Raw genomic sequence first — 24,616 nt, forward strand, 5'->3', positions numbered from 1 at the left:
AGAGGAAAATAGAAAAATAATTTCCACATCTTTGTGTTCATTTCTCTCCCTGCTACCTGAAGACAGGAAGAATATAACAAAACAGGAAACTGCTTGCAGGAAAAATGCTTTAAAAATGGATATATTCACTTTTTTTCCAGTTTGCTTTCTCTAATTTGTTTTACTCTCCACCACTTGTGATCTTCTGAATTTTGAACTCTTGACTTCCTGTTGAAAGAAACCAGCTCTGCTTCCCATCGCTTTCATCTTCGGATACTACTTGCAGAGCTACATTAAGGGCAGTTGGCTGAGGAAGCGGAGGAACGCTCACAAAAAGCATTTAAAGATGCATCACCTCCCCCCTCCCCCCCCCCCCTTTTATTTAGCGTGAGGATTAATTGATAAGTTTTGCTGAAGCTGGTTTGTATGTTTAATTATCTTGTCATATAAAGCTGTCTTGTATCGAGATAATATGCAGACAATCTCCACACATGGATAAATTACCTGAAAGAATAAACACTCTCTTAGAGTTGCAAGAATTTATTTATATGCTTAGTTGTCTTGTAAGATATAATTGCTTTAGGTCAGGAGATAACCTGAAGGAAGTCTCCAGAAGTGGTTGGATAACCTAAAAAACTCCCCATTCTTTGAGGACTTACACAGTTGTCTAAAACTAGCATATATACCCGCTGCTTTTGTAAGATGGGATGCCTTTTTTTAGAAGGACACCCAATTCAGCACTGATTTTAAAATAAAAACATTATTGCCTTTGCTTAGAAGACTTTGTCCTTTTCAATATTTTACCAGTGAATGAGTATTTCTCACAAGAGATTTTCAAAAGGCTCACACTTCACACCTGCACCATGCCAGTAAACATTTTAAATTATTTGGAGGATGAGGGCAGAAGAAGGAAAGGAGGAAAATGAGCCATCAGTGTGTGCTCGCAGCCTGGAAGGCCAGCTGTATCCTGGGCTGCATCAAAAGAAATGTGACCACCAGGTTGAGGGAGGTGATTCTCCCCTTCTACTCTGCTCTCATCAGACATCTCTGCAGCATTGTGTCCAGTTCTGGGATCCTAACCATAAGAAGGATGTAGAATCACAGAATCACTAAGTTGGAAAAGACCTTTGAGATCATCGGGCACTGGCAGAGGCTGCCCAGGGGGGTGGTTGCGTTACCATCCCTGGAGGTATTTAAAAGAGGGGTAGACGGGGTGCTCAGGGACATGGTTTAGTGGCAGACAGGAATGGTTGGACATGATCCAAGAGGTCTTTTCCAACCTGGTGATTCTATGATTCTAAGTACATATGGAACTGTTTGGATGAAATTCTTCATCATCAGGGTGGTGAGGCACTGGCACAGGCTGGCCAGAGAAGCTGTGGCTGCCCCATCCCTGGAGGTGTTCAAGGCCAGGCTGGATGGAGCCTTGGGCAGCCTGGTCTGGTGGGAGGTGTCCCTGCCCATGGCAAGATGGGGTGGAATCGGATGATCTTTAAGGTCCCTTCCAACCCAAAAACATTCTGTGATTCATTCTGTGATTCATTCTATGACCAGGCGCATCCGGCCGCCTCTTCCCCATCCCCTTCCAGACCACACGGGGTGCCCCGTCTCCTCCCCACTTTTCCCGCGCCGCAGGCCAGCTCCACCCCCTCCACCGCCCCCTGCTCCTCCCCTCTCCTCCTTCCTCCTCCTCCTCCTCCTCCTCCCGGGGCAGCGCGGGCTGCTCCTGGCGCTATGGCGCGGCGCGGGCGGCGGCGGCGGCGGGGCGCGGCGCGGGCTCGCGGCAAGGTGAGGATGCGCGCAGGGATGCGCGGGGCGCGCGAGGCTGGGATGCGGGAAACGGGCGCGGGCAGGGCTGGTTGCGCCTTGCCGGCGGCCTTTTGTTCGCTCCCCGCGGCGCGGGGGGTCGGAGGAGCCGCCGCGCTCCCCGCCTGAGGCCCCGCGGTCCCGCCTGGAGTCCTCCACGTGGCGCGGCGGCTCCCGGGTTGCAAAGCGTTGGGGAAGAGGGGTAAGCAGCCAGGCGTTCAGCGTGGGCCGAGTTCCACAAAGGGTGAGGAGCGCTGTTAATTGTCCCGGAGCGCGTCCACAGAAGGGCAGAAGAAGCTGGTTTTGGAGCACAAGTCTTATAAGGAGTGGCTGAAGGAAGTGGAGTTGTTTAGCCTGGAGAAAAGGAGGCGGAGGGAAGACCTTATCGCTGCCTACGACTGCCTGAAAGGAGGTTGTGGTGAAGTGTGTGTTGGTCTCTTCTCCCAAGTGATAGGTCTCGGGCTGCACCAGGGGAGGTTCAGATTGGACATTTGGAAAAACTTTTTCCCTGAAAGGGTTACCAGGCGCTGGCACAGGCTGCCCCGGGAGGTGGTTGAGTCACCATCCCTGGAGGCATTTATAAGACGGGTAGATGAAGTCCTTGGAGATTTAGTGGTGGACAGGTACAGTTGGACCCGATCTCAAGAGTTCTTTTCCAACCTAGTGATTCTATGATTAATTAAGCTCTGTAGGCCTGCGGATGCCTGAAATACCTTTTTTTAAAATTATTATTTAAAAATTCTGCCCTCTTTTTTTTCTTTTTCCCTGTTGAAATGCTGCTATGGAGTTAAATCCAGTGGGCTTCCCCAGGGCTCAGTGTTGAGTCCGGTTCTGTTCAATATCTTTATGAATGATCTGGATGAGCTGAGTTCACCCTCAGTAAGTTTGCAGATGACACCAAGTTGAGCGGGAGTGATCTGCTTGAGGGTGGGAAGACTCTACGGAGGGATCTGAACAGGCTGAGTCAGTGGGCTGAGGTCAACTGTCTGAGGTTTAACAAGGCCGAGTGTCAGGTCCTGTGCTTGGGTCACAACAACCTCCTGCAACACTACAGGCTTGGGGACAAATGGCTGAAAACCTGCCTGGCATAAAAGGACCTGGGAGTGCTGGTCGATAACCAGCTGAAAACAGGCCAGCAGTGTGCCCAGGTGGCCAAGAAGGCCAACAGCATCCTGGCTTGTATCAGAACTAGTGTGCCTAGCAGGAGTAGGGAAGTGATTGTTATTGAAGTGAGATGGGTGTTGGTCTCTTCTCCCAGGTAAGGAGTGACAGAATGGGAGGAAATATCCTCAAGTTGCTCCAGGGGAGGTTTAAACTAGATATTCGGAAGTATTACTTCACTGAAAGCTTTGTCAAGCATTGTAAGAGGCTGCCATAGGGAACTGGTTGACTCACCATCCCTGGAGGAATTTAAAAGATGTGTAGAAGTGGTGCTTAGGGGCATGTTTTAGTGGTGGACTTGGCAGTGTTAGGTTTATGGTTTGACTTGATGATCCTAAAGGTCTTTTCGAAGCTAAATGATTCTGGGATGCCACAAATATCTGAGTTGCCCGAATACATGTAAGTAATGGTGAAGCTGGAGACTTAGGGACAAGTGCAAGCATACTTTGATCAGCATACCCAACTGTGGTCTGGTCCAAGCCTGCCATTTACTTGTATGCATCAGGCTTCTTGTGTAGCTCAAGTCTTGAGAGGTTGTATGGTGAATATCCCTGGTGATGAGAGAGAGGAGAAAGTCAGTATCTCCATCAGCTCTTGCTCATGGAAGGTTAGGAAGTTGCATGGGTTTCTGTGGAACAGGAGGGTTATAGAAACACTGAAGTATTTGTTAAGACCTCTGGCCACTTAAGGACGTTGTAAACTTTCCACCTCTGTATGTCCTTGGACTCTGTTGGCAGAGTGGAGATAAGGGCACTGCAAAAACAGTTTGTGAGAAACCTGATGTGGTACAATAGAAGAGAATGGCAGTTAACCTCTCAGCTCTGGTACTATAAAGAGAGTTTCTTGCTCTCTGTCACCTTTCTACTGCACAGCTAAAAGGGCATGCATAATGTTTCTTTTAAGGTTCAGCAAAGGGGAGAAGGATGCAATCTGCTTTTGGTGCTTCCCTGTTTCTTGCGAGAGCTTGTTTTTGGCTGAGCAAGGTCTTCTGCTGGCCCTTGCTCCTCCTTGTGATGCGCTGGTGAGCAGGGATTTCAGTCTTTGCTGAGCCAGAAGGATGTGGTGACAAAGGTTTCCTTGACTTTGAAGTCATGGATTGTCTGCTGAATGGTAAATTAGCTTGTAAGTACGCACCCTCATGGAAAGCAATTGCCAAGCAGTACAAAATTGTTTTGAATTGCAAGACCCGTACTTCCGTTTCCCATCCCAGGGTGTAATTGAAGAGGTCCTTGCACAGCCATATCAGTGTACAGAGCTTGTTAAAGGGATGCTGGCTAACAAAACTTTTGCATCCAGAAAGCCTGGATGGTGGCAGTCCCTGTGTGAAGAGTGGATGCATTGCTTGCCTCTGTCATAGTACAAAAGCGTGTTCCTTGGAACACGGGCTCGGAAAGCACCACAGATGAAAGGGATGCTCTTGAGTTATGCAGAGTTAATTCAGAAATAGCTGTTACTATTGTTTGGATCAGCAAGAGATCAGATATAACAAAAGAAGAGATAGTAGCTGTCCACAGAGTGTTTTGACTGCTTTCATATGCCAGCATGCTGGTATTCATGTTACTTTAAGTGTTTTTGAAAAGTTGGGGATTGTTTCCAGGTAGATGTTGCCTGTGGAAGGTAACATTTTAAATGACTTGCCATGTGATTATGGTAGTTGGACATTCTTTATTTTAGGATGAAGTAGCTTGGTGGGGTTTGGCTTATTGTTTTATTTAAACAATTAATTTAATGTAGAAACTATATTGTTCTCAAAATAGCTGAATTTACTAAAATTCCATGGAGTGCTTGGGCTTAGTGGTAAGTTGACTGAGGTGAATATTACCATAACTTTTTGCAGGGGCACGGGAACTCTGAAAGTCCCAGAGGTTGTTGTGACAGATCTAAGGGTCCCTGCAAAGACTGAAAAATGATGCGATACATACTCATTTTATCACTTATTCCTTCTTGTCTCTGAAGACTTATCTGCCTTTCACTCTGCTGCCACTTGTGACAGGAATATACTTCACCATCCAGAATGTTTCAGGTTTTTGTACTGTGATGCTGTTGAGAAATTTCTGGGATCCTCTGGGATCTTCCTTGCCTTCCTAGATTTTGTTGTTTTCCTTGGATCTGAGGCTTGTGTAATGATGTTGACAGTCCTGTTGACCATGTGCATACTTGTGTGATTCTTCTGCCTCATAATACGTGTCTTTGCTTCTCTCTGCCTTCCATGTCTTTCATATACTTGTATGATGTTTCAAATTAAGCTTTCATACAATATTGTTAGGTTTTATGATTCCAGTGGGAAGATCAGGATCTCGACATGTAAATAGCTTTGAGTTTTTGGTTTGGCACCTAATGGCATTCTGACTGGGGCCCTCTATTCTTGTAGTGCTGCCCATAATTGTCAGCCTTGGGAGTGCTTCTTTGTTTGGTTGTTATTTCAGGCCTATGAGCCAAGTCCAGTGCCTGTAATCTTTGGGTGGCATGGCTTGGGCTTACCTCTGTACTGAGCCTGGAAGAATTAGAGGTTTTCTGGTGTGAGTTGAAGGTGTGACTTTGCACAAATTCGGTTTATGTGAGTGTGTGTTTGAAATTAATCTGAGATTACTTCAGTTTGGCCAAAATGAGTAAGTAGCAAGTTTGAACATTGCCAAGATTATCTGTTCTCTGCTTCAAATTGGACAAGGTGGATTGACGAGCCGAGGTCATTTGTGAGTCTTTCAACAAGACTAAGTGTTGAGTCATGCACTTGGGTCACAACAACCTCATGCAACGCTGCAGGCTTGGGGACAAATGGCTGGAAGGCTGCCTGGTAGAAAAGGACCTGGCAGTGCTGGTCGATAACCAGCTGAAGTTGAGACTGCAGTGTGCCCAGGTGGCCAAGAAGGCCAACAGCATCCTGGCTTGTATCAGGACTGGTGTGGCCAGCAGGAGCAGGGAAGTGATTGTCCACCTGTACTTGGTGCTGGTGAAGCTGCACCTTGAATCCTGCATTCAGTTTTGGGCCCCTCAGTACAAGAAAGACATTGAGGTGCTGGAGTGTGTCCAGAGAAGAGCAATGAAGCTGGTAACGGTTCTGGAGCACAAGTCATTTAAGGAGAGGCTGAAGGAACTGGGGTTGCTTGGTCTTGAGAAAAGGAGGCTGAGACCTTGTTGCTGTCTACAACTACCTGAAAGGCAGTTGAAGTGAGATGGGTATTGGTCTCTTCACCCAGGTAACAAGTGACAGAATGGGGAAAAAATATCCTCAAGTTGCTCCAGGGAAGGTTTAAACTAGATATTAGGAAATATTACTTCACTGAAAGTGTTGTCAAGCATTGTAAGAAACTGCCTTAGGGAACTGGTCGAGTCACCGTCTGTGGAGGTATTTAAAAGACGTGTAGAAATGGTGCTTAGGGGCGTGTTTTAGGAGTGTACTTGGCAGTGTTAGGTTTATGGTTTGACTTGATGACCTTGAAGGTCTTTTCCAACCTAAACAATTCTGTGATTCTATGAAATAGGAATGCCCATACACTGCAAACTAGAATGAGGGGAAAACAGCCCAGCTGATTTGTTGTTTTCTTTTTTTTAATGGTAGGAGTAAAAATAGACAATTACAGCTAGTCCAGCTTTCTTACACAGTATGTTCTCCTGATACATCATTGTCAGAGAAGAAAGTGCAAGTGTGTCAATTGGCAATGAAAGTGGCATGTACAAATATCTCTTAAAAAATTAAATATGTTTGACTACTGGCATAGAAATAACTCTGATGCTTCCCACCTAAGCTGAGGATGTGTGTGCGGGTGAGTGTTCTCTCCTCACAGCCTGCCAGGGCATTGTCTTGCAGAAGGGCAGGTTGCGTCTGTTTTGACTTTGGTATTGGTAAAGTTGCTTTTTTCACTTGAGACATGAGAATTCTTCCTGTTGATGTGGAAAGTAAAAAAAAAACCTCACTCCAAACTTTTCTTTTTCTCCTTGCATAATGTGACAAGTAGAATTAATGGAGATGGCACTTAAAGAAATGATGTTTTGACTGGTGGGGAACCTCAGATGCCTTACTTTTCCCATCACTCACCTGGTGAGTGTGGGAGTGTCTCTGAAACAGATCTGGACATCCATCCTGGTCTTGTTTTCTGTCTCTGTCACCCTTGGCCATTGGTGACAGGTATGCCAGCCCCCACAGGCTCATGTGAGCTCCCTGCTTCCGGTTCTGTGGGAATGGTAGTTCTCTGCACAGCCTGACAAGTCCAAGTGTGCACATGGGTGCACTGGCAGTATTTTGTCATATTTAGAGAAGGGGAAACTGGGATGGGAAGATCTTCAACTCCGATCTTTTGTTGAAAAAACATAGGGTTGGGTGTTCTGGCAGTTGATGAGTTGTATGCTGTTTGTAGCAGGGAATGTTTTCTGTTGCTTTTGTAAAGTACCTTGTGGGCTGTTTTAAACAACTAAGTGTATTTTGTGTGCAAAAATGTGAGCTCAATAGGTATAAAATTTCTTACTAGAGATAAAACTGACATTTTCAGCAGCTGTGAATTATTTCCAGCTTTTACTGGGTTTTTGATACTTAGCTTTTTGTAACTGCTATCTTTAAAAGACGGCATTTCTCACATCTCTGCAGCATTTCTGCAGACCATTGTGGCTAAATCTGTGGACTCTTCATGTTGAAATATTTTCCCTGGGCAAACTTGACATGTTCGTCACCTCTCTGCCTTCCTACCTTTTTTAGGGGTTTAGTGGCAAAAGGATCCTTTCGTAAAGTGCCTGATTCTTTCAGGTGTTCAGAGTAGATTAATATTTTGTTATTTGTGTTTAGGCAAATGTGTATTTTCTTTCTTGGTGTGTGCTGCTTTAACTCTGCTGGACAGAGTTAAAATGCTAGGCTCTGATACTGATTATAAATAAGTTTCTGAATCTATTTTAATTGGAAATTAAAAACGGAAATCATAGAGTGGTTTGAGTTGGAAGGGACCTTAAAGATCACCCAGTTCCATCCCCCCTGCCATGGGCAGGAACACCTACCACCAGACCAGGCTGCCCAAGGCCCCGTCCAACCTCACCTTGAGCACCTCCATGGATGGGGCATCCACAGATTCTCTGGGCAACTTGTGCCAGTGCCTCACCACTCTCATAGCGAAGAATTTCTTCCTAATGTCTAATCTAAATCTTCCCCATGCCAATTTAAAGCCTTTCCCCCTTATACTATCACTACAAGCCGTTGTAGAAAGTCCCTCCACAACTTCCTTGTAGCCCCCTTCAGGTACTGGAAGGTCGTTATAAGATCTCCTCAGAGCCTTCTCTTCTCCAGGCTGAACAAGCCCAACTCTCTCAGCCTGTCCTCATGTGGGAGGTGCTCCAGCCCTCTGATCATCTTTGTAGCCCTCCTCTGGACCCGTTACAACAGTTCCATATTCTTCTTATGTTGAGGATTCAAAAGTCTGTGGCTTCCAGGACTGCACTGGACTTCCAGTAATAGCGAACCAGCCATCATGGCAGAGGTGTTTCGTGCAAGCTTATCTTTGATGTCTGTGTGCTGATGGCAATGGACTCTGCTGGGAATAAACTTTACTTCTGGTTTGAGGTATAGAAATGCTGGCGATGAGCAAGCTTTGTCATGAGGCTGCTCTTTTTAAACTCATGGAGTAAGCCCACCTTCTATGTCTTGGATGTTCTGTGTTATTAACATAAGCCCTTTTGGTGAAATGAGGACTCCTCAATGGCTGAATGGGATTCCTCATAGTCAAGCTATGGGGAACAACTCAGAAACTAAAAAATCTTTGAAATTCTGCTGTTAGTTACACTACATTAGTATTTGGGAATGCATAAAGATCAGGATAGGTCTTCTACTGGGAAAGTTTTTATTTTTCTCTTTGTTCAAAATCAGCAATTACATTCCCGTAACAGCTCCACTGGTGCAGATGCAGAAGTAATAGACGAAGAATAAATTAGTTACGCATACAGTAAGTGCAGCAGTGGCTAACTCAGCTGTACAATAGTATAAGAATTAGTGTAGTGGCTTCTGGAAGCAATTTATTCATAGCAATGAGCCTCACAGCTCCTTGTATGTTTTTCCATTAAAATGCATAATACTTCATTTTTAATGCTGTGCTGTACCGAGTGAATTCCATCACAACAGTCGAGCTGGGTTTTGGCTGTTTGTTTTAGGAGGTAGGGGAATATCAAAAGGGGTTCAAATGCATTCAGCGCTACTTTTGCAGCAGTGCACTGGCTTGTGCCATTATATGCTTGCGAGTTGTTTAGAGGCAAATTCTGCTCTTGCTCAAGCAACAGGATATCAGTTTTGCATCACTCTACATTGGCTTTATAAAGGCAGAGAAAGAATAAAATCAAGGACGTGTGTGCCCATCATTGTACCTTATTTCCGAGAGTGACACTTTCATCAAGGTGCTTTTGTGATGGAAGTGGAATTCTGTCAGCAACGTTATTTTCGGAGAATGAGCCTTGTTTGGGTCCTTGGCCATGGCCTTAATAATTTCTTTTAAAAGAAAAGATAATAAAAAAAAAACATCTTATGGGTCCTGTACAAGCAACCTTTGTTTTCTATGTCAGTGGAGAAGAACAGGCTGCTCAGGCTGCTCTCACTTCTAGAGTTCATCTTGGGGATGTTCTCTTAAATGTTCAGGGCTGGAGACTACCTCTTTCAGATGAGGAACTGGCCCCTCTTACCAGGCAGCTGTTGATCTTGTATTCCTGAGAGATAATGAGAGAAGGGCGAAATCCACGTGTGGCCTCAGCAAACAGCAGAGAGGGTTGCTTTAAATAAGAGTAGTGTGTGATATGTAAGTGTGGTCCTGGGGATGAAGAAGATAAATGTCTGGGTGCTGGTGAGTGACGTGGACACTTTTCTCCTGAAACGTTTCTGTGAACGGCAGAATGGTTTTGCAAATGATGCTGGGATGTGTAAAAACCTGTTCTGAAACTTGGCAAGATGGCTTGTGCCTTTGTTTTTAAGGCTAGGTCTGTTCATCCCATCCTTCCACACCAAATCCTAGAGCAGCCTAGGTTGGAGCTGTTTGAAGGCTTCCTTACATGCCCATTATGTGTAGGGGCTTATCTGGTTTGCTTGGTGAAGTACATCATCAAGGGAATGGTTACCTGTGGTGCTATGAGTCTCGTGTGCTGAGGCTGGACTTTGTGAACTCTGAAGTTGTGATCTAGGTCACCTAGGATAGTCCTGCCACCCGCCCTGGACAGTGCTTCCTCCTGGTGTGCTACATCACGGGCCTCCAGGAAGCTGGAGATGTTCTTGTTTAAAATGTATTTTCACTTTCTTACCAAGCTTTGCAGAAAAAGCTCTGTGGCAATACTGATGGAAGAGAATGAATTGCATTGGTGTTTTTTTTAGAGTTAGGTGTCTGATAAAACATGTTACAGTACTGTTACTGGATCTGAAGGTAAGGTTTCTTTGTTTAGTGTTGCCCTGTAAGAGGAGGAGCTGTGGCGGATTTTGCTATGGATAAATGGTTCTCTGAGTATGTGGTTGTAAAGATGAGGGACACATTTTTTTTTTGCATCCAAGAAGCACTGTTGTGTGGAGTTAAACACCCTGTATGTTGCATTCCCTCCCTAGCTCCAAATCTGGAATCTGGACCTAGGGATTAAAACTGCCTATACAGAGTTTTCTGGGCTTTAGCTAAATGAGGTGCAGTTTTGCTATGCATAGAATATTTTGTGATATGAATTTGTAGTTGCATAGGAGTACAAGACTAAGTTTTGCTGTTGCCAATTTGAGTGTCCCTGTTAAGTTTGCATGACTTACTTGTGTCTTCTGTCTCATTTTGAATCAGAAACAGATACGCAAGGAAGGGGCTGATGTTTCTAATGCCCCTGGTGACAATGAAAATTTTCTGGGGTTCCAAGATGATGCTTCCAGACAGAGGTTGTTGTCAGAAGACAGCTATGGCAGTCTGCATTCCCTGGAATCGGGAAAAAAGGTAGGCATGGATTGCCATGGCCCAGGTATGCTTTTTTGGTGCAGTAGCCCTCTGAGCTTGTGTCAAGGCTGCATGAGCATAACTCACAGCATACTCCATAATCAGCAGTACTCATATTAAAGATAAGTGTAAACAAATTTGCTGTCCTTTTTAGGTTCTGGTGATTGATTTTTAAAACCTCTCTCATAATATATGGAAAGTGAGTTTCATTAGAAAATGAGTTTGAGTGAAGCAAACAGGAGCATTACCATCTTGGGCCAGTGTGCTCTGGATACTTAAGAGTGGAAATGCATGGAAATGGGTGGGTTTTGTGTGTGTACAGACTTCATAGTATTTCTTCCAGACATTTATATCAGTGCTGTTTCTGCACTAATTTTTACTAGTTCTTTTCCTGCACAAAAATCTCTGTATTAGTGGTGATGACCCACAAGAACTCATCAGCTCCTGCTTTGATTGTGAGATTTGCTGGTTCTTTGATCTTTTAATGGTGAAGTGGCTTGGATCAGCATAATGATTTGATTCTCTGACTTGGTAGCTGGAGGTGGCAGCTGAATTCACAAGAAAGAAAGAGAGCTGGTATGCTGCCTTGGCTGCCAGAAAATTTAGTTTTTAGTCTTTTAGAAGGTTGTAATTATATACTTGATAGATAAGGGCTTATGTGGTAAAAGATACCCTTGTCAGCTGTGCTGTCAAATGGGTCCCTTCATTCCATTGATAAAAAAAATTGAAAATCTCTCTTTTTCCTCTTGTGCTCTCTTACCCTCCTTTTCCTGCCTCCCTCTCCCCTTTTCCTGCCTCCCTCTCCCCTTTTCCTGCCTCCCTCTTTCTCGCTGTCTGTCAGGTCAGTACCTGGTTAAGAGTTGATGAAGACAAGGAATATGGCTGGTGTTAGCAAAGGGAACAGACAGAATGGGGATTGTAGAAAGAAGTATGTGCTATTTCAGAGCCTTTGTAAGTGAATGGACTCGGAGAGGCTGGTACGAAGTGCAGCAGCTGTTTAGGAGTAGAGCCTGGAGTCTGTGCTATGGAGAGACAGCAGTGTAAAAGTAATGAAATATACTTGGCTGTAAATTGTTGCTTCTTGTTGCCAGATGGTGCTGGTAACTTACAGAAGACCAGGAGGTAGCTTGGTCTTGTGTCTGTGGCTTTGTGTGGAGCAGAATAATCAACCAAGAGAGATGGTGGTGGTGGTGGTGATGGAGAGGGATGCTTGTGCGGGAACCTGAGCCACCGCTTCTGATACCTGCGTGGGGACTGCAGCACCTTACTTTACTTCTTCCTGCCTTGGTTTCCCAGCCTGTGAGGTGGAGATTATGATAATGATCTTTGCTGCAAAGCTTTTGAAAATCCTCTGATGAAAAATGAAAAGTGGAAGAACTATGTACTGTTAATTTGACATGCATTACTGGGGGTCCCAGTGATACTTGTTCTGGATTTACAGCTGGCACTGCAGCCTTCCTCACCATTCCTGTATTTCCCTTGAACTGAGAGTTATTTTGAAGAAAAGATGATAGGTGCTTGTGTAGGAACCTAAAAGGTTTTAGTATGAAGAGCAAAATGATGGGAGGTTGAGGAAAACGCTGCAGTTGTTGGGAGAGGAGGCAAGGTAGCTGCCCTGCCAGGGTGATGAATGGGATGTAGTGCATTAAATGTTGCCTTGGGTGCTGATGCGCAAGTGCAGTAAGTATTGGCCTCTGTGTGTCTCCTTTTCCTTATGGCTTTCTGCAGTCCTACTCCTGCAGTCTCTGCGCTTCTGCTGAGTTTTAGGTGTTTTTTCTATAGGTATTTCTTGCATAGACCCTTTTTCATACATGTAACATTGTTGCTCTAGGTATGTTATTTTTAGTCACTTTAGCTAACAAACAGCTTATTCCCCCACCTCCAAGCTTCATTGTGGAATTTTATGAAAACACAGAATGCATAAAAACTTTGATTTCCCTCCAAGAAATGCAATTTAACTTTAAAGTAACTTCCCTATTGTGTTTATTCCTTTCTCGAGCAGCTGCACTGCAGCTATCAACAAAAGAATAAAGTAATTTTGCTTAGAGAAAACTCATTGCAATTACCCATAATAATTTGTAGGAGATGTTTAAGTGTAAAGAAATAACATATGCAGTAGCTCCCCCCTCCCATTCCCCTGTAAGTTTTTTCCACTCATCTATTGTATCTGGTTTTCACCAAATATTATCTTAATGTAAAGAAATGTGTAATTAAAGTCAGGGAAGGGAGGGAACTGAAAGGAAGAATAAAGATATTTAGCAAGTGCATGGTATGAAAGGTCATTTTTGTATCTTGTGTGGGAGGTAAAAATAGCAGAGGAAAATTGAGGAAATAAGCTTGAGCGTTGCCGACTTTCACGAGGCAGATGTGGTGTGAATGTGGGGTATGTTCCTTCCATGAATGAGTCTTTCTGGAGACTGATGGGGACAACTTGACGGGTGATCTTCTACTCATTCTGATTAGAAGTGTGCAAATATAAGTCTGATTTAGTAGATGCATTGTGTTTAATTGGTATGTTATGTGCATATCGTGAAGAGTGTTTCAACGAGATCTTAATTTATTTTTCATGGGCTGATTTTTTTACTTCCCAGTCTGTAGGCAGAAATTTGGGATCTGTCTACCCTAGAACAAATTTGAATAATAAAACACATCATTAAAACAGTGAGAGTTGAGCAGTTAGAAGGTAGAGGGATGTTAGCCTGTTCAAATCTCTGTGGTTTTGTGTTGGGATCTATCACTTCAGTGATGGTGTAACAGTGTGAGAAGGACCAGACTCCATCTCCAGGAACTTCGAGTACGGCTGCAGTAAGCGCAGAGGAGTGTGTGGTTTGTGTTTTCTTCCATTCAAAGCCTGTTTTCTACATGCAGAAGAAGACATACAAAACAACATGATAATTTACGCATACGAAAGCTTTTATTGGGTAGTAGTGAAGAAGAGGAAGAAGAGGTGAAGAAAAAAGTTTCCCTCACACCTTGCACTCAGAATGAGAAAAAAAAAATCCTATTAAGTTAAAATAACTTGGTGCAGAAACTCTGAATGGGTTCTGCATTTTTCTTTTGACATGCTTTGCCTGTCAAGTGCTTTCACAGTATATGCTGTGTAATTGGTACCTGCTTGAATCTCAGAATCTGTTTATTGTGCCTGTGTGACTATGTGTCTGACTGTCTCTCACAGCAAGTGGCTGGTGTTTTTACAGGGGATGCAATTTAAGTCCAGACACCTCACTGAAGAACTGCGGAGGATTTTCACTGAAGACACTGACTCTGAAACGGAAGTGTTTGAAGGCTTTGCTTCAAGTGAGGTGGATGTGAACAAGAAAGGAGTTCTGGTAAAGGTAGTCACTTATGCATGAATGTATATGTTGATGGGTTTTTTTTTTTTCTGTCTGTTCTGTGTAAACTGCGTGTTTTAGTAGCAATGTTTCTGATACACCATAATGTCCTTACTTCATATTGAAGAAAAGAATGTGTTATCTTTAAAGAGGGAAAAAAAGCTTTATTTAGTGTAACATCGCGTACTAGAAATGAGAACTTCTTCCTCTGCCTGTAGACTTACAGTGCTGGGCAAGATTGTTCCCCTGAAGATAGCCATGTCTGTATTCCAGACAGCATTAATATGTAGATTTTGTGTTTGTCTCTGCAGAGGGAGAAGTCTTGTACTGTGACTTTTTAAAAATTTGTTGTTTAGGTAAATTTATGACAGTGCCTTCGGGTGGTGAGACTGCTGCCCAGAATTAGTGATTTAAAAAACGACCTTTCTCATGTCACAACCAATAATGTAACATGGGATTATTTCTGCCTCTAGGCAGTGCAGTCGGACTTGAAGGATGAAGAATGTGATAATTTATTGGGTAGCGAGGAAGAAGAGGAGGAAGAGGAGAAGAAGAAAGTTTCCCCCAAGAGAAGACGCTTTGGCCTTCGTGTTGCCTTGCAGTTTCCTGCCAGAAAGTCGTCTGAGAAAAAAGTGCCTGAACAGGCTTTTTCTAACTTGCCTCTAAAGGACAGTGAATCCCTTGCACCTCTTTCAAAAGAAATAAGCTGCAAGCAGTGGGACAAGTTAGAGGGCTCTGCTTCAGAGTCTGAAGAAGACATTAAAGAAACAGAGGAGGAAAGCAATGCTCTGCTTAAGAGAGCCATGAATATTAAAGAAAATAAAGCCATGGTAAGACTTGGGAGCAGTGGTTTGTTCTCTGACATTTACATCCAAATACTTTACTTCAGTACACTTGAGTTTTGGGGACCTTGCTGGTGCTGTGCTGGGACTTGGGGAAAATCTCATGGTGGTTTGTGTTCGAATTTTTTTTTACCTGGGAGAACCCTAGAGGACCAACAGCACTCAGGCATTTATCCCTAAAATGGCCTCAAGTAGAACTAGCTGCTCAAGGTTAAAACCAGAGTCGAACCAAGCATTTTGTATGTAGATGTGAACAAAGTTACAGATGCCTAAGTTGCAGTCTTATATTCAGAACATGTCAGAAAATCAGCTGGTCTATTCAGGTGGTTTGTGGTGTCATTTGTAGCAGTTACTGATGGGAAAGGCAGCTAAAAACTGCTAAGGGTGATAAATGTAATTTTTCATTTGTGTGGGATATGATGTTTACAGCTATGCTTTGTCATATAAATACTGAAAGTGTGTATGTGTATGTGTGTAGGTGCAGAACAGAAACACTGCTGTTCTCTAATTCTTTTTTCCTCTATTGCCCAAAATGCCACTAGCTCTCTTTAATTGTCATGCTGCTGTGCAAATCCGAGTTGGCGTTGGATCCTCAGCGTCTCTTTCAGTTTTCCTCTATTCCGGGCAAAGTTGGAGATTCCAGGCAATCCCAGGGCTCAGGTGCACCTTTTTGAGTGTTTAGGCCTGCAGCTCCCATGTAAAAACATGCTTTAGTTTTGTACCTGTGTTTCTAATCTGTCTTGTGTCCTCAATGCTGTTATTTTAGTCTTCCTGCTTGTCCTCCCATCTCGCTTTCCACTCTTCTCTCTAGGTCAACCATTGCAAAATTCATTGGCATCCTAGTTGCAGTACTGCAATGACATTAAATAGCTCTTAATAAATGCCACAGTGAAGTATTTACTAAGAAATGCTGAATGCAGCTTTTAATCTCATGATTGGTATAATGGTCTCAGAGACAGCTCGCAGCCTGACTCACCCCAGCTATTGCTGGCTTTTCAGAAGACAGCATAGAATCATTAAGTTTGGAAAAGATTGTCAAGTCCAACGGTCAGCCCAACACTACCATGCCTACTAAACAATGTAAACCGTTTTTTATACAAGCCAGGATGCTCTTGGCCTTCTTAGCCACCTGGGCACGCTACTGGCTCATTTTCAGCTGGCTGCCAACCAACACCCCCAGCTCCTTTTTTCATGGGCAGCTTTCCAGCCACAGTTCCCCAAGCCTGTAGACTTGAATGGCATTATTGTGACTGAAGTGTGGGATCCAGCACTTGGCCTTTTTGAATCCCATACAGTTGGATTCAGCCCATCGATCCAGCCTGTCCAGGTCCCTCTGCAGAGCCTTCCTGGTTTCAAGCAGATCAACACTGCTGCCCAGTTTGGTGTCCTCCACAAACTTACCATGATGTACTTCCAGGACACCTCTCCTACATGGTGCAACAAATAATTCTATGTTTCTGATACTGTGTATGTCATGGGGCTTAATTGTTTTGCAAGTTTGTAAATGACCATGTACCCATGTCACTGTGTATCCAAAGCAATCAGCATGTGGCATGACTGGCTGTGGTTTGCAGCCTTCTGGCCAAGGGCACTCTTGTCTTTCTTTTCTCCCTCCTGTCATATGAATTGTGAATGTTTCATTATTGGTCATAGATACTGTAAATGTGTTTTAATGTGCTTCTTCAATGCTGTTTCAACAAAATTTGATGTAATTTTAGCTAATTCTAATTCTTAGTTAGAATTAAAGGGAGCTGTGAAGTTAATACTGCCTGCAGAGTTTTTGCTCATTCAGGGGTAAATGAACTCTTTTCCTGAGCCCTGCTTAAATTGCCTCCAGGAAGGTTTCATGCACTGAGCTTCATGTGTTTAAATATAATTCAGAGTGTGTGTGAAGAGTGGATGATATGTATTGTTTATTTGCAAGTTTGCAGTGAGTTTTCAATGTGGCATCACTGTTGGTTTCAGCTTGCTCAGTTGCTGACAGAACTGAATTCCATACCTGACCTGTTCCCAGTGAAAACGCCCCCCTCCGCTCCTTCGGTAAGTCTCCAGTACTAGAGGTGACGGATCTTTTTTGATAGATTTGGGATTAATATGTTTCTTGATGAAATGCTTTCACCAAGTTTGTTCTGGTTTTCTTTGGTTTTGGTCACTTTATTTGTATGGATTTACTGCTGGTCCGTATTTAAGTACCAGAGGTTATGTGAGGATATGGAATTTTATCAGATGATTTACGAAGAAATATAGAGACCAAGGTGAGATGATGCTTGGTCATTTTTGCCCCAGAAATACTATTGAGATGCTAGACAAATGTCTGGGTGTATGGGAATAAGGAAGAGTAGTTGCTTTCCTTTGAGTTTGGATTCCCTCTTGCAGGCTTTTCTTTTAAAGTCCACACTTCTCGGTAGAGATATGCTGATGAAATTCAACCACTTCAACATGAAGCGGAATGATACTGTAGTTATTTCAGCTGGCTTTTCTTGGCTAAGAACAGAGAACTGTCAACCCATCTAGTTTCTCTGTAGACAAATGTTTTTCCTCATGTGTTATAACTAAAGAAATTTGAGGAAAAATCAAATGGCCCTTTCTTTGGGAAGCCCATGTAGAAAAGCTGGTGTGGTGTTTATCAGGTGAAAAGGTGAAGCCAAGTTATGCAGTCTTTGAAAGGCTGAGACCTTCCTAGCTCTAGTTAAATGCTTTAGAAACTTAAACATTCTTTGGATATGCGTACTACTTTTATTTAATATCTTTATTACTTGAGGAGGGGGAGGATATCATGAGTGTTCTAGTTATCTTTTCTCCTTAGTTTTTGCCTTCCAACCTGTCTCCTTTCACTTCTTTCAAAGGAAATAACTGAAGAGTACAGTAGCAAGCAGACTTGAATTCTACATCTTGTTTCACCTGTCAGATTTAGTAGATGCCTTTATTGTAGGTGTTTATGTTGGACTTCTGTTTCGTGAGTTCAGTCATGCAGTAATTGGCAGGTGTGACAATATGAAAAGGGTATCTTGTGCCTCCTAGTAATTTCTAGATCTAGGAATGTGGAAGTAGGAAAAGAAGCTTATTAACACCCTTTCAATTTTAAAAATATAAAAGAAAATAAGGTAGAATTCAGATTATCCTTTGTATTCAAGCTTTAGGAAAGTATGAATCTTCAGCTGCTGAAGAACAATGAGAACTGCTTCTACCTTAATATGCCATGTGGAAAATTTTGTTATAGTTCTGTGATGTTAATTGGAGTAGAATTTGACTGTGAAAGCATATGTTTTAAAAGGATCAAAAAGATGTAGCGTGTAGGAAGAACACAAGTATGCTAGAAATTGGTGTGGTTTGGCTTGACAAATAGGGAGTGGGAGACGAACAGATTAATTCATGGTAGTATGAGTGTGGTACAAGCATTTTATGATAATTTCTGGTGTTTAACACTATAAACATAACCAAAGAGACAGCTACTGGAATTGTCTTCTTTTTCCAGAGACAGAAGAGGATCTCAAGGAAGGCATTCTCTGAAGGCCAGATAACACGCCGCATGAACCCAACCAGAAATGCTCGTCCACCAGAGAAATTTGCCTTGGAAAAATTTACTGTGCCAACTTTTAAATTTGCAGAGCACTACCACAGCTATAGACAACAAAACCTCTTGAAGAAGAGACTCAGTGTGGTATTTGCCAGACTTTGATATCTCCAGTAGTCAGGGATTAGGAAACATTCATTTAAATTGTTGGCCGACAGAGTAGATATCATATCCAACAGAAAGTCAATAAGAACCTGTGGTTTGGGATTACCTACAGAAGGATTTGTCTTCAGGCCTTCCTGCTTCACCTTTTGCATGTTAACTGGGCTCTGGTTTTGACCCGTGTCATCCAAAACATAACAAAGCATTTTAATTATGGTCTGTTATTTAGTTATTATCTGAAAAATATTAGAGCCCACAATGTAGAAGGCCTTTGAGTGATAAGGTGGTGGGTCTTGTGGAGATGACAAAACAGATCTTCTCTATTGTCAGGCTCAGGAAAAGTCAGCAAAAAACCCTCTTTGGAAATAGCAGAGGGAAGATATGAGTTATATAGCTGAACTGCAAATGAATAAAGGGAAGCTGGACCAACAAGCTGCTGATGTACTGGTTAGCTATTTGAAAGTTGCAGGTTTTATTCTTCCCTATATTTTTTAAATCCTATTTTTTCCTCCTTTGGTTTATGGACTTACTTATATTTACTGTATAGGCTTTATGAAGAAGGCTCTTGAGTTTTTGTCTGTACGTGGTAGAGGCTAAATCCCAGTTCTGGTTATAGAGAGTGAGGGCTGGATATAGTTGAACCATTATAAAGGGAACTTGGCTATTAAACAAGATGAAATAGCACTGAATAAGAACCTGGGCTGCTAAATGAGTGTTTTGGAGAGAACAGAGCTGTTCTAGGGTGAAGGACAAATTGGGTGTTAACTGTGGGGTTAGGTAGAAGACTAAGGATCCATTGAGACTTTTACATGAAATTTGAAATCTCCTAAGGGGCATAATGACAATCCATGGATTGAGGTCAAGGAGATTTATATTTAGAAGGAAAAAAAGAGCGCTTAATAGTCAGAAGAGGGCTCTCTTCCAAATAACAAGCAGGATAATAACAAAGGGCTGGGTATGGCAGGACTAACCTAGAACTCCAGTAAAGGCTTTTTTGAAGACATTAGAGGTTGTTATTGGAGAAAGCAATTAAGAGATTGAAGGAGCAAAGCATGGGAAGGCAGATGGTTATAGTTCCTTATTTTGAGAGGGAAATGGGGTATGAAGTATTACAGTGGAGGTGTTCAGGGAATGCAAAGAAAAGAAGGGAGCAGAAAAACATGTTAGGAATTTGTGGAAATAGAAGTAGCAATGATGGGAAGGAAGAGCATATAAGCAGGATAAATAATAAATGGAGGAGAGGGAGAGAAAAAGGTGGTGATGGTTTGGAAACTATTCCCTGTTCTTCCGCTGGTCTGTTAGCCTGTAGTTCACTCCTTCTAGACTGAATATGCATTATAAATGAAAGAATTTGTCACGAACTGTTGTGACAATCTTCATGACACCAGACGAAAAGTGTTGAGATGAGTTTGTTTAGCAGGGGAATTGTGGAGTGCGCAAAAGGAGGAGATCATCAAAGTATTCATTTCACCGTCCAGTGGAAGATATTACTGAGGAGGACTTGGACAACATTGCAATCACTGTTAAAGACAAAATCTATGACAAAGTTCTGGTAAGTGGATGCTGTTTTGTTTAATGTGTCCATTTGCTTGAAATGGAAGGTCTCCTAACAGCTCATTTGGTGTTCGCTAAAACGTGTGCTTTCCTGAGGTTCTGCAGAGTGCAGCTCTGCATTATTGTATTACACAAGAGCAATTTGGAAGCTTTGCCAGGCTTTTGTGGGCTTGCCCATGCTGGTTGATAATGCCCCACCAACTTTTTGCTACTGCAAAGAATTGCTTTCTTGCAGTAAAGCTATTATGTGGATTTGCTATAGCTATGACTCACCTTGATCTCTCATTCTCACTTATTGTAAAAGCGGTGGTGGTAGCTGTAGCATTAAATAACAGTGTTCCCTGCTGCTCCTTGTACCCCTTGGGAACGACATTTATGAGTTGGGTAGTTTCTAAGCCTCTTGATAGAACTTCTTTTTCTCCTTTCATTCACCGGATTTGCCTGTTTATTAATTGCCATAAAGATCTAGGTGGTCAGCTTACTACGTATTTCATGCTTCATTGTATTCACAGAGATAAGTCAGAAGGTCATCTACTGAATAGTTTTAGCTTTTTGCTGGATAGAGGCAAGGGGTCAGAATCATGACATGAAGTTCATATAGTTTGAGACTCCAAATGCAATTGAGGCTGTTAACTGTCTCTAAATTCTACCATCTCTCCAGATAAGAACTTACCATTCTTAGCAAGATTTTCTTTCGTTGCTGAATTTTACTCTGGTTTGAAATTTGTGCTTCGCTGTTAGCAGATATATTAGGAAGGTTCGGCAACAAGCATTTAAGAAGTCCTTGTTCCTCTTCCTTTCAAACTTTAGGGTAGTACTTGCCACCAGTGTCGACAGAAGACAATTGATACAAAGACAATCTGTCGCAGTAAGGGCTGTGGAGGAGTAAGGGGGCAATTCTGTGGCCCATGTCTTCGAAATCGCTATGGGGAAGATGTGAAATCAGCACTGCTTGATCCAGTAAGTATCTATTTTTGGGCTCGGAAAAAAAAGCGTAATGAATACAGTCCTGTTAATAGGCTGTGGTGAGTGTGTGTGCATAACAACATGGTGCTCAAAGATTTTTGCCATGAGATCTGTAGTACTGTTGGGACCGACACTGATCATGTCGGAACTCAAGTGGAAGGTGCTGGACCTGGGTTACAATCCATCTGTCTTTATGCTTTGAAGCACCACATATTTACCAGGTAGTGGAGGGAAAGCATGAGAGCTTTTAAGAAAAGGACTCTGTGCCCTTTCAGAAAACTACCAGCTCTCAGTCACGTGGCATGCAAAGCAGGTTCCTTGGTTTAGATTGTAATTTTTATGAGAAAAAAGGATACCTAATAATCTTAGGATTGGTTCCCATTTCTCTGCCCCTCAAGGCACTGAGCAAGGAGTCAGCACAGGCTGCTGCAGAATCATCCTTTCTGTGCTTAGCTTGCTCTGTGACTCCCTCTCCCTCTAGAGAGTTCACTATGGTCAGCCTAACATAGGATGAGTTATCGTTAGGTATTGCAGATGCCTTTAGTGTATTTTAAATCCATGCTAAAAAAATCAGAGCATCCGAGTCCTCAGAGTAAGAAGTATTGAAGTAAACAGGGTAGTACTTAATTTCTCTAATCCTGCAGAATTTGGAAAGTGTTAACAGGGTGGTTGGCTGGCTGATTAAGGCTTTTAAAACCTTACCCTGAACAATAACACAGTAAGGAAGCCATACTCTTGTCTGTCTGAGCAATGAGAAACTGAATGTGACTTTACTCATGGTTTTCCTTTAACTTCCACCCCTTGCAGGCCTGGATCTGTCCTCCTTGTCGTGGGGTGTGCAACTGCAGCTACTGCCGCCGGCAGGATGGGCGCTGTGCCACTGGCATGCTCATCCACTTGGCCAAGTTCTATGGCTACAACAATGTCAAGGAGTACCTGGAAAGGTGAGGGCCGTGGCCTGCAGTCATTCCTTTTTGAACTGTTACAGTCCTTTAAATAATACTTGACTTCTGTGATGCTGGGGCAGATCCAGGATCTATGCAAAAGTCTCTTGGACTTCAGATTTCTTCTAGGCTGAAATCAGTATCACTGAAGTGAGTCATACTGTCTGTGTAAACAAGTCATTTAAGAAGTAGAAATGTTTTTCCTTATTTTGAAATCAGTATTGGTTGGTTCAGGCTTATAGAAGTACTAGTGCAGGAGTTGTCATCTTCAGCAATGAAAATTGTCTTTTTATGGGGAGCCTGAGTTTCCTAAAAAGCACTAACGCTCTTTTCTCCCATGTTCTAGTTTACAGAAACAACTAGTGGATGACAATTAAGAACTGAACTCAAGCTGTGCCTGCAACTGGTTAATATGTTGACAAATTTTGACTTCAAAAGGTTTTACTATGTTTTATATACGATAGCATTGTAGAGTATAGTATATGCATTTCTATGTTGGGAACTTTTTGATTGACGTGGTCTTATGCAAAAGATCTCTCAGGAAAATGTTTTGGTAGAGAAATCTACATGCACAGACCTATACGTTAAGTTAAATGGCACTCTTGAACCATAAGCGGTTAATTTTTAATAAAGCTACACAACTACATGATGGAGAACTTGGTCAAGTTTAGCAATATTGCAATTTATATAATAATGCAAGTTTGCAGGAAGGGTTTTTAACAACTACCTATAAAGCATACCCTATCTTTAAAGAAATAACCCCCCCTGTGTTTTCCAACTTGACCATGGTGATTCAGTTTTCCAGCCCTTGCTTTTTCAACCTATTCCTCCACTTGTAGTTTATGGAACTTTTTCCTGCAAAGAAGGGAAGGGTACTTTCATCTGAATGCCATTATATTCCAGCCAAAGCTGATGCAACCTACCAGTGGGAGGGTGATTTTTTTTTATTTTTTTTTTTTTTTAATTCTGAAGTGCAATTATTCACTAAAACATGAAAGTGGAAGACTGTTTTGTAAAAAAAATAAAACAAAAATAAAAAAAAATAAAATTTTTAAGCATCGTCCCAATAAAGAAGAGAGAATTTTTCACTAGCAGTTTTTGTGATGCACCTGCTGCCTGAAGCAGTTACCTTACAGCATTAGTATCTGGTTAACTGGTTTAAATCACAAAGTAAGGATTAGTTTTTTTTACATACAGTTCATACTTTGGTGTGTTTTCATATGTGCAACCCAAGCTTTCAAACAACTTTGTTTAAATGCGACATGTTTGTATTGCAGTATGATTATGTTAAAATTCTTGTAAGATACACATTTCATTTTATGTAGAGAGAATAAAAAATAATCAGGAAGAGTATTTTGTGAGTCAAACTACACCCAGATGCTGTTGTTTTCCATTTACCGTCCTGTAGCTTGTGTAATGAAGGAACGCCTTCAGATCAATAATCATTATGTGGAGAAACACACCAACACAACGCTGACAGATTAGGAAATAACATAGAGCATCTAAGTGTTACACTGAGGATTGTGGTTTTGTGAGGCAAATCTCCTGCTTGAGCTCACTGAAAAAAAAATTTATCTGCTTTTGCTGTAACTACAAGGCAGATTAAGAAAGCTGCACGTACTATTGAAAGCTTAGTACTAAACTGCCAAGGGTAAAGGTACTCCTGCCAGAACCCACTTAGTTGGCCTCTCCTGACTTTTCAGATTGAAAGTCGAAACGTAAGTTGACCCTCTGCTTTTGGTTTTATAAACTGGACGTTCATAAACATTCTTGGTTTGCCTTTTGTACATGGGAATAGCCCTTACTAAAATGACTGGCATTGCTGGAGCCAATTCCTTGAGCTGACTTCAACTATGGTTCCCAGCTGGATAGCCCGCCTGGCACCTCCAGCAAATGCAAGCACATGGTTTACGTGGTGTTCTGTAGTGCAAGACCACATTAATTTGGATTTAAGCATTTGTTTATTCCTAAATACGTAAAGCTACATTTAAAGGTACAGATTTAATGTAGACTGTTCTGTTGTTGGCCTGTTGTGCATCATCTCTTTGTATGAATGTGGAGATGAGTATGTAGCATCTGCTTAGGCTAGACTTCTGGTTTCAGCAGCATGTCCTTTTACTGAAAGCAGGGACTGGAAACTACTTGCAATTGGTATTTTGAATGTGCCTGTCAAGGTCAAGTGCTCAGATTTTCTCCTCATTCTCCACTAGTTTGTGGCCAAGTATTCCAAAAGCTGAAGAACTACATTACATATGTTTAAGAGGGAGATATCACCATTACTCATGTTAACACAACTTCAGAAACTGCCCAAAATTGGTAACAACAGTTGATGGCTTCTGAAATTTGAATTGTTGGATACCACCTTCAGCAACATATTAAAACTTCTCATAAGACAGAGCAAAGTACACAGCAGGAGCATGAGAGTCTGACAGAGACTCTG

The 24,616-nt window shown here is 42.4% G+C and overlaps 1 protein-coding gene across 4 annotated transcripts; it reads left to right on the forward strand.

Annotated features, from left to right (window-relative positions):
* The first annotated feature begins 1,651 nt into the window (after positions 1–1,651).
* Positions 1,652–23,115, forward strand: CDCA7L (cell division cycle associated 7 like). Of its 4 annotated transcripts, none has more exons than XM_054057981.1 (10): positions 1,652–1,767; positions 10,716–10,862; positions 14,060–14,191; positions 14,668–15,024; positions 17,002–17,076; positions 18,512–18,697; positions 20,130–20,264; positions 21,077–21,226; positions 22,040–22,176; positions 22,523–23,115. In XM_054057981.1, exons 1-10 carry the CDS (start codon positions 1,714–1,716, stop codon positions 22,551–22,553), a joined length of 1,404 nt encoding a protein of 467 aa, XP_053913956.1. In that variant the 5' UTR covers positions 1,652–1,713; the 3' UTR covers positions 22,554–23,115. The 4 variants fall into 4 exon arrangements, with proteins under 4 accessions (XP_053913956.1, XP_053913955.1, XP_053913954.1 ...); XM_054057980.1 differs by having other exon boundaries at positions 14,060–14,197; positions 20,133–20,264; positions 22,523–23,114; XM_054057979.1 differs by having other exon boundaries at positions 14,060–14,197; positions 22,523–23,112.
* The last annotated feature ends 1,501 nt before the right edge of the window (positions 23,116–24,616 follow it).

The sequence above is a fragment of the Cuculus canorus genome, chromosome 2 (genome assembly GCF_017976375.1).
Source record: "Cuculus canorus isolate bCucCan1 chromosome 2, bCucCan1.pri, whole genome shotgun sequence".
Classification (NCBI taxonomy): domain Eukaryota; kingdom Metazoa; phylum Chordata; class Aves; order Cuculiformes; family Cuculidae; genus Cuculus; species Cuculus canorus.